Raw genomic sequence first — 18,121 nt, forward strand, 5'->3', positions numbered from 1 at the left:
CTCCATTCATGGCGGTCATGAATGAATAATGCAGGCTGAATGCAGAATGTGATTTTACAGCCCTTTCATTTTGCCAGAGGCATGACCAATGGGCCTTTTCACAGCAGACATCTTGACTCGCCATTGCAGGGAAAGCGCAGGTAATTAATACCGTTAACAACGGCGCCGTTTCATTTGAGCGCGTCACTCAGCCGTGTCAAAGAGCCAACATGCAAAAAAGTAATGACCTCCAACATGCAGAGTTTAATGGAGTGGATCCTCTATTCGTATTAATTAGTTCTGTTGTTCTTCTCAAAGTCCGGACTCCTCCTGGTTGTATGTAGACAGTCTGATTGTCAGTGACCCCGGTTGAAACACAGCAAGTACAACATCAAGATGAAACGACGATAAGCTTGTTTTGAAACACAAAAAAGGCAAAACAAGTTTGGGATTTGCTTCTGTCATGACGGAGTCTATATTTCCCTTTGACTGTCCCGATGAGATAAAGCAGGCTCCTGTTTTTTTGCCTCCCCTCCGTCTCCCATTGAGATTCATTTCACTCTGTGGCTGAAACTCGACGGCCAGACCTTCACCTCTCGCACATCACAGCGCACAAAATGCACCGTGTTATATGACTCTGAGTGTCAACTGATGATTACCTCCTTTTCAAGTGGCCATTTGTCAACCTGATGCCCCGAGCGTCGGCCCTCAGAGAGAAATGGCCCGGCAAATAATTACCACCAAATAAAACAGTTGGCCAAACACGACTGCAGAGGCTGTACAGAGTAATCACATGTCTGGATCACGCAGTCCGGCGAGTTTATTCCACCGTAGCCCGGCTTTGGGAGTGAATGCTACTTTGGGGCATTATAGGAGTTTTGGTGGAAATTTGTTGTCCGTGAAAATGATTAACTCAATGTGACAAAGTCTTTGTTTGGTACCTTTGGACGTGAAGGTCGCAGAAGACTCAACTAAGAGCTCAGGATTTAAATCCCTTTCAGGAGTGAAACAAGGTGACTGCCAAGAGGATTCATTGGAAAAATAGGATTAGGTATTCATTGTAGGCTCTGTTTTCACATGAGGCAATGACATTTGGGCGCCGGTGTCGAGCAGGAGTTCTGCTGTGTCAGGATTATTTCCGTATTCAGGGACAAAAGATCAGACTGTTGCTATTACACCTAAAATAATAACTCCAACTCGGTCGAAGACACACTTCACTTTAGTTTCTTAGATATGTACTTCACAGCAGCTGCCTTGTTTTTGTTTGTGTTTTTGTTCTCGCTCTTTCAAGCCACCGTGTCAACTTCATTCAGAGATTGTGCTGGTTGTGATTTCTGAAAAGCCGTCACTGCCGTCACTTTGGAATCATCAAGTCGGCCCCGGCGCCACACTGTCTTATCTGCCATGATCCTGGGGAGCAATTCTGACTTTAAGAGGCTTTTCTCTCCTCAGAGCAGTCACAATTTACTCTGCATGTTTTTCATGCATGCCTATAAGATTTGCCATGCACATTCGAGTTTTATTTAGCTTTTTTTTATTGCAGTTTTTCGTTTCTTATCACGTCTAAACGCCTCTTTCTCCATCAATACGTTGGCCGTCCTCCAATGCAGCATTGTGCAGATAAGACTTTCTATTCTTTCTCACACCGTGACTGAGGTTCTCAGCAAAACAGACTTTCCATATTACAACAACGCTGCGTTTCCCCATCATGATAATTTCAAAGTAATATGTGCATAAGCAAAATGAGGATCTTATGAAAGATAGACAAGTAAAACAAAGAAAACTTAAGGTAACTGTGAGCCTACTTTTTTTTTTATGGTAATAAAGTTATTACTTCCCACTTCATTAGCATACAAATAGCAGCACTTCACTTGTGAGCTCCATTATCGCCAGTCGCCGCTGTACACGTTGACGGGCTGTCTGATAAATGCGAGCGCGCCCTCACTGTAAAAAAATCACTGGGGCGCTCCATCTGTCCACTCTGCCTGTGCATGTGGACGTGGGTCGGATCTCATTTAAATCACTGCCAAAATTACCTCCGATTAAGTAGTTAAAAAAAACAACACACCAAAGCACTTATGGGTTTATCACAGAGCCAAACGGTTCACAGCTGAGAAGAAAAATAGGGAGGAATTGGCACTTTGATGGCCACATGGTATTCTTGATTATCCTTATTATGTACAAGCATACCCAGGAGTGTAATTATTTGATTTGTTTTGTAGGTTTAAATCTAATGAGTTGTTAGAAATGTGTTCAAATGAGGGTCGTAGGTCGTGGGATCTGACGGCGAGTGGAGGCGGGCTACACCCGGTCACGGAGACCGCCCGCCACACACACTCACTTTTCCAGCTACAGATCACAAATTAGTCTGAAATGTTTGTTTCTGGGACTGCTGGAGGTAACCCAAGCAAGAAAAATCAGGTTAATACAGTAAAAACATACAAACTCCACACCGACACAAATCAAGGATGTTTAAGCTTTGAGGCTGGACGAATAACCACTGCTCCACTGTGCCTCTCAGGCTGTTTTCATGTGAAACCGCAAAACTTTCATCGTGTTTTAGGTGTCCAGGTTACACGACCACGGTGCTCAGAGCCACTGAAGAAGCAACTTTTTCAAAACGCTCGGTTTTGTCTCAGTAGCTGATTTGCACCTTTTGAAGATGCACAAGTAAATCACAAATTCCACCTTCACAAAATGAAACGCGCACCCACACAAATGCTAAATTGAAAGTGTGTGTGTGTGTGTGTGCGTGTGTGTGTGTCTTTTTTTTTCCCCCACCTCTGTTAGATGTAATTTTTCACCCAATTTATATGTCCTCAAACTTTCATACTAGCGAGTTTCAGAGGATTGGAGCCGATGGAAAGACACCAATTAGCCTCAAATGCATGTTTTTCCAGACTGAGGATGAAAATTGGAGTACTCAGGGAAAACTCGAGGCACATGAGGAGAACATTCAAACTCCACACTTACAAACAGTCTAATACCAAACTGGGACTGTTTCTCAGTGTGAGGCGAGGATGCTAGCAGCCATGTAGCCGAGGAGTCTTTGCTGCACCCAGCGCGATTGCCGGTGTGTCGTAATGCTCAAAAGGTTTCAGCTTACGGCGGGAGCTTTTATCCACCGAGCAATAAAACATACATTTGCGTTTCACGAGCACACTTAGTGTAAAATCCGCTTTGTGTTTTGAAATCTTAAGTGAGTAAGTGCAGGGATGTTTGTTCAAGCACTCAGTGACACCACTTTGAGCTCCGCGCTCGCGGTTTGAGTTCGCATAATGGGCCTTAAGCTGTGGTAGACGCCGCTTTCAGACCTGGCCTCACACACACAGGCGCGCGCACACACACACACACACACACACACTCCAACACAAAGCTCCTCTCGCTGGTGAAAGATTCATTAGTGTGAGGATGCAGAGATCAGCAGGATTGGAGTGGAAGTTGCTTCATATTTAACAGTCTTGGGGAGAGAGCCAACTCTTGTGGTCCGATAGTATGCAATTTTCATCAAAGTAATGGGAGATGATGTCTTAGATGCTCAGAGCAGTGTGCCGGAGGAGAAATCAGGCATTTCATTGCCCTGCTCTCAGCACTTAGTATTTACTTTTATGATTGTTTGGTTGTCCACATAAATCAGTGGGAGATTCATCTCTGCCAGGCTCAGAGAAGGTAGTTAGTGGTGGACAGTGCAGATTGCTTGTGGTAATAGATATTTATCAGCTGAATCTGAAAAGCATTTGCACCATGGAATAAAAACAAGAAACCTCACTTCAGAGTCCCTTTGATAACTTTGTTCATGAATCTTCCAGTAGTTGTTGAATGGGGGTGTAATGGTTCTCCTAACCTGAAGTCTGGTTCAACTTTGAAAAAACTGAGAGGAGGGGTGTGTGAGTGTATATCTCTGTGTGTGTGTGTGTGTGTGTGTGTGTGTGTGTGTGTGTGTGTGTGTGTCTATGTTCACTGCAAGCCGTATTCCAAAACAAACTTCGCTGAAAAAGTCTAACTTGAGTTCAAATGTAATCATTATCGGACTGAAATTCGGTTTTTAACATAAAGTAATGTCAGTATAATCCTGCTAAAATTCAATGAAAAAAAAATTACATTGAAGAACCATAAGAGTAAAAGTACCAGAATTACATGCATATAGAGGCCTGTCCAGGCCTAGCGCATGGTCTGGCATGCTAACGTCATCGTTCTCAGAGCTGAGAGTCTTGAACATGAAGCGACTCTCCCTAGCCAGCAGCAGGTTCTGCCGTGGGCCTCTCCCTCGTCCCACAGCACTGACAGTTGGCCCAGTCCTCGTCCAGCAGTCCCTCCATGCTGTAGTCCGATCAGGAGGTGATCAGCCCTCCACTTCCAGACTGCAGAGAACTCAAGCATGTGCGGAGCTGCCACTGATGGTGCACACGCAGAATCACAGTCGGAAGCTTTTTACTCGCTTTTTGTCTCGAAAACTTATTTTTTTTTTCTGCCAAAGAAAGCAAACTTACCTTTCTTACCACTGAAATGTTTTGCTCTACATGAGAATTCTACTTTACCTATACAGCGAAAACCAATCATGTAATGTTTGTTCTGTTGGTGAAGTAGATTAAATCTTTGATCATTTTGATAGGGAGACAATTTATTCCGCCACTATAAAAATATTTTGATATAAGAAGGGATGTGTTAACAACAAGTAGAGTATATCACCCAGATAAAGTCAACAGAGCCAATGATCACTTGGGGAGAGTTACACACGTTACACTGAAAAGCTTCCAATCCAGCACTCAGATATTTTATCTTCCAGGTGCGAGTGGTAAGCGCTACACCACCGTGCAGCCGCTGCTGTTTGTCCTGATTTAAAGACAGCTCCTTGATGATAAATATTCTGAAGTTAAACACCAGTTTTCACTGGAAGACTGCTGGCCTTGAAACAGCATCCAGAAAACCCAAACCGTCCGTTGCTATACTGGGAAACGCTGCTGAAGCTGACACTTCACTGTCCAAAGTTAGGAAATTATGCATGAAATGTTTGCCCAGAGCGGTCACATCCTCTCTTTAAGCCCATTCCACTGAAGCTGCTTTAAAAAGATGTTGCCTCACCTGACACTGTTCGAATGGAGCCTGACAGTGACAGGTTACGATTGCTTGTGTTCATCTTGCAACTATCTTGCTTTATGCTCTCAAGAGACCACTTTTGACCCAGTTAAAGTTGGCTTTGTGCTGAGGACTGGTTGTAGCAGACAGATAGTTGCTTGAGGAGAATTATCAACAGCAAAGAAAGAAAGAAACAGGAAAGAAAAATCAATCTTGTAATGCCTGGACAGCATGCGGTTTACAGCAGGAGAGATATACAACATGATCCAAGCAAAAGACCCTGCAATAATACTGTGTTCTTTATTTTTCACTTGTTTAAAATTATTGAAACAGATAGCAGTTTAACTGAAAAGAAAATAGATGTCCATTAAATTTGCTTCACGGAAAATCAGCACACTTGCTTGTGTGGACTCTCCAGTTCATGAAATGGTTTTCAGAACGTGTGTCAATTGACTGACAGGTTGGAATCGAGGTTTCTTATGCAGGACGCCTTCATGTGTCAATGCCCCATAGATTATCAGTGCAGTTATGTATGGTACTGTTAAAGACGAGCTCATACGAGGAAAGCCACTTGCTTTTCAACAACGCTTCAACTGACCTTTGCAGCAGACGTGAAGAGTTTTAACATCATCAGGGTCTGAATGTGCTCCTGAATAACGTCAACATCTTAAAGGAAGAGAGTCAAGCAGAAGGTACTCACTGCACTCAAAGCCCTGACATGACGCTTCGGCACACAGCTTGGCGAAAACACATTGAGAAACACTCCGACTGTCTGCAGAAAAAAACTTTTTTTTTTTTTTTTTCACGTACAATCTGATGACAGAACATTATGAAATCTAAAGCCCCGTTTACACATTTTCAAGTGAGAAAGCAAAGCTTTAGCTGTGTTTTGGGGATTGTTCATGTTAAAGCTTGGACTCTGCCTCTGTGAAGATGCTCCTGTGCACGGCCAGAATAAATACTTCTCTTAGGCACATATGCAGGTAACTGGATCATAACAATGGCAGCGTCCAGAGTGTCACAACTCCAAGTCCATATCCTCGTGGGACTTGGTAGTTTTAGAGTTGACAGTCACTGAGACAGCATTCTGACTTGGTCGTCTGTCCATGCAAATGTGTTCTCGCCACTTTCGATGTTTACAGCATAGCTATATTGTATTCAGGGTTTCATTCCAAATTTTTTTGACACAAAAATGCAGAAATGATGTGTTAAAATATATAAAAGGGACTCTTCACCCTTGTGGGTCCTCCACCTCAGCGAAGTAGAGACAGCTCACAGTTGATCATTAATTTGTTTGCCAGTTGCATTTCAGGCCCTTCTCCTCATCCGGGGGCATCTTTTTTCTGCTTTCCAGCCCACTACACATGGAGAGAGGTAATTAGTCCCTGATGTGACTCGAGTGCGCGTCAGTTTCCTCCTTAGTTCGAGAGCTGTGAGATATGTGAAGACATATCGATATGGCAATATATCGCAATAATCGCTGCCCAATGTATCATCGAATTAACAGCTATGAGTATCAGTTTTTTCGTAAAATAGTGATTCGTGTTTTAAACTGACTGTGGACTTCCAGGCTTCAGGGAGCTAAATCCCTCATGTTTTAGTTACTGTGTGAGTTAGTTGTACCTACTGCACGAGATCAAAGCTTTCTTTGTGCTATTTAGGGAAGGGAATAACAGTCACTTTGAGACATTTGAATTAAATAGCTTTGACTCAATTTGCCCTCTGAAAGATCAATATCATCTGATGTAGATCTACTGCAATTTGTATTATCTCTATTATTTTTTTAGGTTATCTATATAGAATATTGCGATGCATCACAATATCGCGATACATCATGATGTTATCGTATCGCAACCCAAGTATTATGATGCATATCATATCATGAGGCCATTGCAAATACACACTCCTACTGAGCACGTCTCTTGAGCCATTCCCTTCTCCTCTACTCTGCAGCCTTGCTGAACCATGACCCCCATTGTTAACTAAAATGTGGTTCTTAGTTACGTACCTACCCAAAACACCGATGTTCTTTGACTGTGGGAGGGATAGAAACCCCTGACACACATACAAGGAGAGCATGTAAACAACACCCTCAAAGGTGCTGAAAGGTAAATGTCGGTTCTGTGTGCAGACAGTGCTGAACCTCCCCTTCATGATTCTGTTTAATCAAGAAAATTCCACAGGTTGAAAAGACTCAAGTAAGAGACAGCGAGCAAACAAGTGTCAGACCTTAGATGTCTTAAATGTTTTACAGCAGTGGTCTGGACAGCCACTCTCCTGCATGGTTCACATATCTCCCTTCTTCAAAACACTTGAATCTCATGATTGTTTCTTCACCAAGCTCCCAAGTGAGTTCAATAAGCTTCCATCCACATTCCCATTTTTTGGTGAAAACACCAAAATATCATTATGTTTTGGGTGTTCGCTCACATGACAACAGCTTTCAGGGCCACTGAAAAGAGAACCGTTTGAAAATGGCTTCCACATTGCAGGGTTTTTTTTTTTTTTTTTTTTTAAGTTCTCCATCTCTGTTTAAATAGATAATAAAGAAATTGCTTCGCATGAGCTAAATTGTGACAGACAGAGATCCTCCAGGAGTAGTGTAGGGACCCCTGAGGTGAATTGATTTAGTAACACGGCTTTTAACCAAATTGACATCTCGAACATGAAAAAAACTCTTGATGCCAACAGATTTGTCCATTTTGTAAGCAACATGTGTCCCAGAAATTCAAGAGAATATCGGTAGCTAATGGGAAGAGTGCTCTTCAACATGTGTATAATATTTTTTCATAATTGACTCAAAAACAGTATTTGGGATGAACTTCAATTGATCAAGTGTTCATACTTGCTGAGAATCCCCATCACCGTACCTATGAAACCAACCGCCAATGAAATCACAGCCTGTGGGCAGTGATAAAGGTACCTGCAGCCCGCGTGTACCTCTCCAAAAATCCAGAGTTTTATTTACTTTCTTCAGCCTCCATGCCGGGGCATTTGTTACGCTGCTGATTCAGAGCACAAAAACCTCACAGGAGTCATGTTTTTTGAAATCGATGGTCGTGATATGCAGTGATTGCTCAACTGCCTCCAGAGAAGTCCTTTTTATCTCTGGCTGTCCGTCTTGTTTTCCTCCCACCACCACAGCCTCGGCTGCTTTGAATGCATTTGAAGTGGGTCGCTCCACCGAAAGCTCATTGGCCGTTATACGCGGGCCTCACGGGAGTAATTCTCAAAGACATGTTTATATTCCACCCAGGGTGGATCTGTGTATGTTCACTTATATATTTGATCACCAGTCTCATCATGTTTGACCGTCCAATATCTGAGACCTCCACGAGTGGGGAGAAAAGAGTGTTTACATTATGAACGGCGATAAAAAAAAATACACTGGGTAAATGTGATAAGACGGAGCTGATTTTTCCTTTGAGTATCTGGCGAACTCTACATGTACTGCATGTAAATTTGATTGCCTGATACATTCAGTATCACAGACTGGGAAGCACTGCCAACTGTAGTACTGGCTGGAGTTGGACGTTGTGGATAAGTTGTTCCATCTACAGCTCTGGCCAAAACTGAAATATCTCATCAGCTCTTTTTATTCCCATGAAATGTTGTTAACATCCGTGTCAAGTATTACATTTAGTTACCCTAACTCCTCACTTATTTTCATTAAGTCCTATTTAATAGGAGAAAATTGAAAATTTAGCATTTTGGCTTATGCCCCAAATGTCTACTCGAATAAATATGCTCTCGTCGGCCTGAAAAGTGTATTTTTTTTAAACTGAAATACACTGCTTTTCTGAGTCGAGGCTTCATGGAGCTACACTAAACATGGCCATAGATAACAGCTGGATATTTTTAAATGCAAAATGTCTCTTCTGGAGGGCCACATTTTATGTGAGCTTGTCATTGACATGAATATTTGACAAACAGGGAGATTAATTAACATAACAACCTGTATGTAAAGTCGGTTTTGGAAACGTCAAATGGATATATGTGGTTGCATGAACTGCCTCTTTCCAAAAATTGTCTGGCAGAGTGGACATGGGTCTGATGTGGCTGGCAGCCAAGGCCGACCGCCAGTTGGCCATGTCAACCAAAACATTTTTTTTTTTTTTTTTTTTTTAAATCTAGTGAAGAAAAAGCCTGCCTGGATCCAGTCATGGAGTGGTCTGTAACGGTGACTGTTTTAACACTGTGTGGTTGGAGCAGACTTGTACTTTTATTTTCCTCTACTCTGTGAAACATGAACTCCAAAAACTTTGTTATGACAGGATGTTTGTTTTTGTGCTTCAATAAAATAATCAATAAAATGTGTGTCATCTGTATTCTTCAACAGAGTCTTATAAATAGAAATAGTTGTTGTTCTAGTAGCATCTGTGTACACTGAAAGAGTCTTGGTGTAGAAGTAGACCAAAGCCCTGCTTACACAACATAATTTTTGAATTTTCACTTCTGAAATGTCTGTTTCCAGGGCAACGCTAAAATGTTGTTCGTTTTTATGGAAACGACATAGTAAGCGTGACGAGCCTGGGAGTCCTGAGATGCAATAACTTCTTGTATCAACTCCTGAAAAATAAACGGTCATTAAACCTGGAACAATTTAAAAAATGATCATCTTATGGATGAAACTTTTTTTTTATGTCCAGATGTATCAACAGATGAATCAACGAGCTCTTTAAAGGTGGATGCTATCAAAATGTCTCCTTTTGTCCTCACAGGATATCTCCAAAGTTCAGAGAATTGTCACAGCCAGTAAATCACCCATGAACAGCGGAGTAATGAGGAGAGAGAGTGGCGGCGTGAAAGAGTGCCAGATGGAAAAGGTGAGCCTTCAGAGTAATTAAACTGTAATGGCCTATGTGACCTGAGGGCCCATATCCATGAAGTTCATCTGTTCACTAAATTTCCTACTCAAGTCCCTCATTAGTAGTCAAACAAGTCACTTTTATTCTAATTGTCTTCATTAGGTTGATTAATTGGGAAAATTCGTCGAGGATCAGCAACAGGTTTCCACTGGATGGTGCTTAATGTACATTTTAGAAAGAAACAAAAGGCCAATGTTTGGTTTCTTTATGTACTGAAGTGACTGAGCTTATCACTGTGGTGAAGACAGCTGGATTGCCATAAATGTTAGCATACTTTTACAAATAAGTTCACATGAATTTGTGTCTAAACATGCGTGTGTGTGTGTGTGTGTGTGTGTGTGTGTGTGTGTGTGTGTGCTTTCAGCGAAGAAAAGAAACACACAACACAGAGGGGTTTAGACTCGTTCTGGGATTTTTTTGAAAGAGGATGAATCCCCGTCTCCCCCACCGCTCACACTTCACCAGCTAACAGTTTTTGGTTGGATGCCGAGCTTCTTAACGTTTTATACATCATACAGTATTAATGTTAATGGCTTTTGGGATTCATAGTAATTAAGTTCAATTTTATTTATAGAGCAGCAAATGCAACACAGTCATTTCAAGGCATGTTTACCGAGGAAAACCAACAATTACACATGAGCAGGCAGAGTAGAAGAGGTGGAAAGGAGAAACTCACTGTTAACAGGAAGAAACCTGCAGAACCTGCAGAGGAGGAAAAAGATGCAGAACCAGACTCAGACGAGGAGAATTTTTACTGTTTTGCTCAGAGTTTAGACGATTGAAAGACAAAAAAGGGGAAGACAGACAGAGCAAGAAACACAGACTTTTAGAACAAATTTGCTTTGCAGACTGTTGGGAGGGAAACACACCCCGGTTCAGGTCGGAGGTGACAAAGGTAAAACACAACGAGCAGACTGTCATGAATCTATTTTCTGTAGATTTGATGGAGACAGGAGACTCAGACCATTAACTATCAGTTTGACTGTCAGTGCCGGGTCAAATGGATAAAGGTGGTTCGGTTCATTGAGCTGTGCTGAGACAGAGCTGATTGGCTGATGAGGAACACCTGTGTGATTGTCCAGGCGCACAGCTCTGCCTTTAAGAAGGAAACACACCCTTAAACCAGGTTTGATAGAACTGGTGTGAGATGCTGCCACCGCAACAGGGCTTCCTGAAAGTTACTGGTTTATTGGAAGTTCCCCTCTGCAAGTTAAACATATTGTTTAGGCAGAGAGGCGGTCAATTCTTCACCTGCAGATATGTAGGTACAGATTGTTTGACTGCTGCGCAGACTACAGGACAGTGAATGTTTCTGACATGTCTTAGTGAAATATCACCGAGTGGAGAGGGAGAAATGAAAGAAGCTCAGTGTCGCTCTCCCAACAGTGTAAACCTGTAGCAGCTTCAGAATGTCCTTGAATGAGCCCAAAATGTAAGCTTAAATAGAAAAGGTTTGAACTGTGAGAAAGACTCACGTTTGAGAACCACGTGTTTTGCTAGATAATGTAAGACTAACGGCTCTTTAAGATGTGATGGAACCTGGTTGTTAAAAACAAAAATTAAATTCTATTCTAGATTCAACAGGAAGTCAGTTGGGAATTAGGGTGATGCGATCTCTCCTGCTAGCTCCTGTCAGTTCTCTCACTCTGGTGAAAGATTTCCTTACATTTTAAATGATACTGTGAGCTTTAATTAATTCAAAGTAGCATGATGTATTCCACCTTGGATGAGAGGTCCTGCGCATTGTGTATGTTCAAATATGAATCCATCTGTCAAAACATTTTGGACACACACATGCGTGCAGAGAAAATTACGCTATAAACATGAGCAATGGCGAGTATGCGGACATTTATATGGACCCAGTTGGGTTTCTTTCCCAGGTGACTCAAGTCTAAAACTACCAAGTCCAGGAGAATCTGGACTGGGAGACCTGACCCTCTGGAGGTGAACGTTGTTATCGTTGATCTACTGAGCTCGTGGGGAAGAACTGTTGATTACTGCCGTGGTGCTCATGTGCAGTAGCAGCATTTTAGGAAAGTTTCTGCTGTCTCCATGTGAACAGACATCGTTTTAAAAATGTTGCCATGTAAAAAGTGAAACTTCTCTGAAAAGAAAAGACAAATAAACTATGCATAGAAACGTCACATAAATGGGGCTTTAATAGGATGAGTGTCTCATGAATATGTTATCCAATCCAATCCATCTTTATTTATAAAGCACAGTTTAAACAAACCCAAGGTTACCGAAGTGCTGTACATTAAAATAATCAATAAAAACAGACATTAAAACAGACGACATAACAATGAAGGGTAAAAGACCTGTGCACATAAAACAAACAATCTAGGTGGTGTTAAAAGCCAAGGAAAAGAGGTGCGTTTTAAGAAGAGATTTAAAAGTAGCCACAGAAGAGTGCTGCCTGATGTGCAGCGGCAGTTCATTCCAAAGCTTAGGGGCGGCAGCAGCAAACGCTCGGTCCCCTCTGAGCTTCCGCCTTGTTTTGGGAACCCTCAGGAGCAGCTGGTCAGCTGATCTGAGGGATCGAGTAGGTGTGTACGGGTGCAGTCATGCCTTTATCCTTCCCATTAGAAGAAATTATGCACTTTGAAATAAATCAGGAAACATATTAAATGTTATTAGACATCAATCATATGTACGATATGCAAATATTATGAATATTATTGTTCTGACACCACGTCTTAAAGGAGGGGTATCATGAAAAATCCACTTTTTTGAGCTTTGTATAATGCTATAGTGTCATTTCCCCATTAAAAAGATGCATGGAGTTGTTTCTTGAACCATTTACACATATTTGAGCAATCCCTGAATCTCCCCCTGGCAGCCATGTTGAGCGCTGAAACACTCGGTGCTGCACAGCTCCGCCCATAATGCACAGCTCTGCCCCAGCTCTGACAAAGGCTGTGTTCGAAACCACATACTGCCTACTACATCCTTCCATACTCATACTAAAGCTGATTTCACTTTAGCTCTAAACTCTTCAAATGTATAACTTCATCGAGATTTTTTTGTAAATTAGGCGACAAAGTGGTCGTTTAGAGTCCGAGTGTGTCGTTTATTTGTCCGAATATCAGCCGTTTATGGTTTTGTTCGGACGAATTCGGCGAAATTCAAGCCAGCCGCAGTGAGCAACGCACTTCGGTTATTTTCACCAAAATAAACCACCCCTTTTCCTTTCTCATGCAAAAAAAACCTCAGTGATAAATCTGTGCTTTTACTTTGAAAACAAGAAGCCAATCTTTCAGCAATATATCTCGCTTAACATCGCCGTTTGGGCCGGTGTCCCGTTAACGGACCAGTGATGATGCCAATTATGATGCTTTACCGACGGAGAGTTTTTTCGGCTCTTCAACAAAGATCGTCTTCGGTACATCATGGTCGCTTTCAACATGGACTTGTTGTCAGATGTGTTTTTTATATATATATATATATATATATATATATATCAATGTAAATCCAATCAGAAATCTCGTAACATACCTACGAGCACAGAAATTGGAGGGAAAAATATATCTAGAACCATACTCAGCTTGCTAAATGTACATCATTAAGAAACAATCATTGTGAACTGAATAAAGTTTATTCAAATGTCCGTCGCGTTGCATCTTGGGTAATTTCAGTATGAGTAGTGAACTCACGATGTCTACTCAACATTTCTAGCGAATGCAGTATGCATCCGGGAACTTCTCGCGTACTCAAAATCGCATACTGCCAGTGTAGACGCTCTGCATACTCAATAAGTTAGTATGAGTAGTAGGTAAGTACGCGGTTTCGAACACAGCCATAGTCTGCACAGCTCCTTGTGCACAGTTTGCACCCCGAGAGGGGCGGGGGAAATACACTGCAAATAGCTGCGATGGACGCTCTGAGGGGGGCGTGTCACTAAGCTGAGGAGATTCTTAAAGAGACAGGGACTCATTTCCAGTCGTTTGAGGCAGCCTGATGCAGAGGCAAATTTGATTTCAGTTGTTTTTGACACATGCAGCTTTCACCATCCATCTTTGGGCAAAGCTGTTGCTTGAGTGTGCTGTAGATTGATACTAAAGGGCTAAAAAACATCTAAACCCCCCCCTTTAAATGAAACTATAATAAATACAAGAAGATGGTTTGTGGAGTCTGTCAGTAGAGATATCATGAGCTTTTTAGGCATACAAAAGAAGCCAAGGTAATATGCAAATGACATCGAATGGTCATATTGACTTGTTTTTTATTTGTTTCGTATAATTGAGACGCTAAATTATTGATCAGATAAAATAAACAGTGCCAAGGTATTATCCAGAGCCATGAAAGAAGAGCGTGGCGGGCAATTTTAAGAATATCATCTGACATCTATGGAGGATGAAAAGGTTTGGACGGATCTATTTATATTGAGGATATTTTTTGGCGGGCACCTTAAATCCCCCTAACAATGCTTCCAGCGTTGCTTTTGAACTGCGGCTGCACCGGAGCGCACTGTAGTTCCAGTCGAGATAAAAAATTTGCACATTCAACCTCACTTCAAAGAAGTCCTCACTCTGTGCCTCGCTGACACCTTGAAAGCAGTTATTGAGGGAAGAGAGCAAGAAGCAGTCGCTGACCTTCCCTATTCATTTTTTTTTTTTTTTCTTTTTTGTGAAGGACTTTTGGCACCTCGGAGTCACAGACTCGCTTCTCCAGATCGAGGTGACTGTGAGCAGTCGGATTTGAGGGAGGATCCAAAAGGAGTATCTGCCCACTCTGTCAGAACCGAGAGGGTCTAAAGAAAGAGAAAAAGGAAGTGAACAGGCTCTGTGAGGATTTCTGACAAGTGGCTATCAGACAGTATTACAGATGTAAGTTGATAAGACCACAGCGGACGGGAGAAGAGCGAGGGATGCCTCCCAGGGAGAGGAGCTGGCCCGAGCGTGGAAACTGTTTCAGAAAAGCCTGTTTCCTTAATGAAATGGTGCCAAAGACAATGTTCGCTGCCATCCTGTAATTGATTATATAAATCTGGCAGGAATGTAAAAAAAAAAAAAAAAAAAAAAAATCCTGCTGCAAGACGGGGAAAACATGCTGCAGCAGATAAGACGAGGCACATTTGAAAGCGAGACGCAGATATTGTGTTGTGCTCACAAACGCCATCACATCCCTGCGTGTCCTCCTCTCTCTGTGGGCGGAGAGGAAATGAGGAGAGACAGTCTGTGCGAGCATGTATGGTTTGCAGCTTGAAAATTAAATGTGATAGGTTCGCAGCAACCTAATAAATGATTTTGCTTCTTTGAGACAGCGCTCATAATTAACACACCCAGGCTGCGTTAGGCCGTCACATTGTCTGCTTGTGACATGCAGCATCTGGGTTTTTACTCCTCAACTCCTACGTGGAGTTGCATCTCTGCAGATATTGTGTAGAAACGGTTTTCTCAAGCAAGTAATTCACGAGTGAAACCTGGAGCCATTGTGTGGTAATGTTGGGTGTTCAGGCAACTCACACATCTGCGCTGTCAGGAAACAGGACACGTCTGTGTTACGGTTGCCATTTGAGTGGCGTTGCTCGTTGCTACACGCTGCCTTCAGGAAGGAAAAATCTCCAATATGGAGCCTGCAAGCAACGATCACAGCGCCGATTGTAGATTAAACAGTCAGTGGTAGAAAATGGACATTTTGATATCTGAGAGCCGAAGGTGACATTCTTAAATGCTATTTTCTCCAACCAGCAGTCACAAACCAAACATTTCAAATTGACTATCAAACTGAAAAGCATAGTGGATTTTTTCTTTATTATTATTATAATAACCAGCAAAATGTTCGGAGCCTGCTCTCCCATTCAGGCCCCGTTTACACGTTGATTCTTTCCAAAAACAGAAACAGCACCCACTAGTGGCCCAATGTGCTCACTATATTGGAACAGGACATTGGTAACCAAACGTTGCCATGAAAATGCAACACTTTTCTCAAATGAAAATGTAAAAAAAAAAAAAGAAAAAAAAAAAGAAAGTGTTTTCACTTCAAACGTCATCTAAATGGGTTCTTGACATTTTGAGTTTCAGTGTTTCAACAATGTCATGACTTCAAGTCAATCAGGATCAGAATATTTTAGTTTATTTCAACATTTTATTGTGTTTCCTGTAACTGTTGTGACTTTGTCTCAGTTCGAAAAGATGGAACAGAAATAAATGTGTAAGTGAATCTTCACTTGTTCCATAAATGTTAAATCCAGTAGGAGTTAAATTACTGTAATGACCAACCCACATACCATCATGGGATTCTCCTCCATTCGTGTGTGTGTGTGTGTGTGTGTGTGTGTGTGTGTGTGTGTGTGTGTGTGTGTGTGTGAATATTCACATGAATATCTGGTGTGTTTCCACTGAGTCGTCGGAGCTAAATAAAATGTCTCCATGTTGATCTTTCTCTCTTCCCAGCCCGGAGGCGACTGCTTTCAGAATCAGACGGCGGAATCGGGACCGGCCAGTAAAAACCTACCAGTGCAACAGCAGGTGAGCGTCGGTTTCCTCTGCAGTCACTCACTAACGCAGTTCATTTCACACCAATATGAACGGGTACGTTCATGTATCAGGCAATGCAATGCAAAAGGATTTTTTTTTTTAAATAAATCTGTCATACTGTGTCCCAAGGCCATTTGTTTATGATGAATTAAGTTTTGAAAAACACATGGTAATTCACTTATAAAACTAAACAGTGCTTTTTTATCAAGTGAAACTAAACACCGATGATCGTGTGTGTCTTGTTCAAAACTAGCACAATTATTTCAACCTTACTTGAATGAAGACAACACAGAAGTCAAAAGAAACACTCAGGCCTTGTTTACACAACGTTTCTGGTGAAAACATTATTTTTTGCATTTTGGCTTCAAATAAGTCTCGCCTTTACACAGAAATGTTGTGAAAACAATGTCTTTTTACACAAGAATGGCAGACACACTGAAAACGATGTAGTTATTATGCCAGGTCTCAAGTTGGTGCTGTTGTTTGTTTTTGTATTGAAACCACACACATACGAACTATAGATTTTCTGTTTTCACATTAAAATTGTCGTTCAGACGGGGCCTAAGTAACTGCTTACACAGATAAATAATGTGCATTTTCAGTGCTTAAAGCTAAGTTTAACATATTTTATTAAACAACAGCTGCGACATGTGTTATTACTGTGGTAGCACTACTAAATAAACTCTGGCTTGATACAGTTTATCAAGTAATCCAGTGAAGCTCAAGTGATCGTACATGTATTTGTCATTTCGTGCGTGGTGCTACACTGAAAAGCAACAACAGAGATATAAGTGATTTGTATCAACAGTGCATGTCAATGACGGGAAGTGATACAACTCTCAGAGCCGACATCGTGTTCCTAAAAAGTGACAACCACCACCAATCTGCTAAAATCGAATAACGGGTGATCCAAAGTCACCCACAGTGTGATATTGAGGCGCCCTGCCAGAGCTGGAGCACCGCTGCCTCCCTCATCACATTACTGAAGTGAGTCACACCTGTTTGACGGTGGCAGATGGTACAGCAAAACAATGCATCTCATTTCAATGCAGCGCAATACGCTGCAACTGAGCCGCTGTCTCGCATTCCAAGTGGCAGCCGTCCATTTTTAGACTATTTTCCAAAAAAAAAAAAAAAAAGAAACCAAGAGCATTTCGATGGAGATCTTGACAAATAGATGTGTTTGGGTTGTTTAGTTATTTGTTAGTTTTTATTTAGTGCACTGTGTCACTGATTCCAAACTTGAACAGGTTATAATAATATCCTCACTGAGATGCAGTATATTGAAATAGATCTACATAATGTTTCTTGTTAGTGAAGTCAAAAGTAGTTTTCTTCCCCAAGGCATTTCTGCTGTCTTACACAAAGCGAAAAAGAAAAAAAAAGAAAAATGTAATCACAAAAACACATCTGTGGAAGTGAGCAGGGTAATTTTAACAATTTTAACCATGGTGATCTTTTCAGGAAAGTACCAAAGCCGCCTCAAACAGCGCCCACCCCCCACCCCCGCCTTTTGTTTATGTCGTTATTAGTAAAATGTTCACATATTGTTGCAGCAGAAAATTTCAAATCCTCTCTGTGTGTCGGGATCCCTCATAAACAGCTCTCACAATTCTCCGCGCCGTAAACAGTTTGATTAGGACTGATTTGCATTCTGGTCTCTGCAGATCAATCTGCATTAAGGTGCTCCTTTTCTTTTTATCCCCCTTCATTATGTGT

General features: G+C 41.7%; 1 protein-coding gene across 2 annotated transcripts in view; it reads left to right on the forward strand.

Annotated features, from left to right (window-relative positions):
• Window positions 1-18,121, forward strand: part of luzp2 (leucine zipper protein 2) — a 207,912-nt gene that overhangs the window by 186,158 nt on the left and 3,633 nt on the right. For both annotated transcript variants that reach the window (XM_030092522.1, XM_030092532.1), the window contains exons 10-11: window positions 9,777-9,881; window positions 16,319-16,393. In XM_030092522.1, coding sequence (XP_029948382.1) covers window positions 9,777-9,881; window positions 16,319-16,393 — 180 coding nt within the window. The remainder of the gene's footprint in view (window positions 1-9,776; window positions 9,882-16,318; window positions 16,394-18,121) is intronic.

Source organism: Salarias fasciatus, chromosome 1 (assembly GCF_902148845.1).
Source record: "Salarias fasciatus chromosome 1, fSalaFa1.1, whole genome shotgun sequence".
Lineage (NCBI taxonomy): Eukaryota > Metazoa > Chordata > Actinopteri > Blenniiformes > Blenniidae > Salarias > Salarias fasciatus.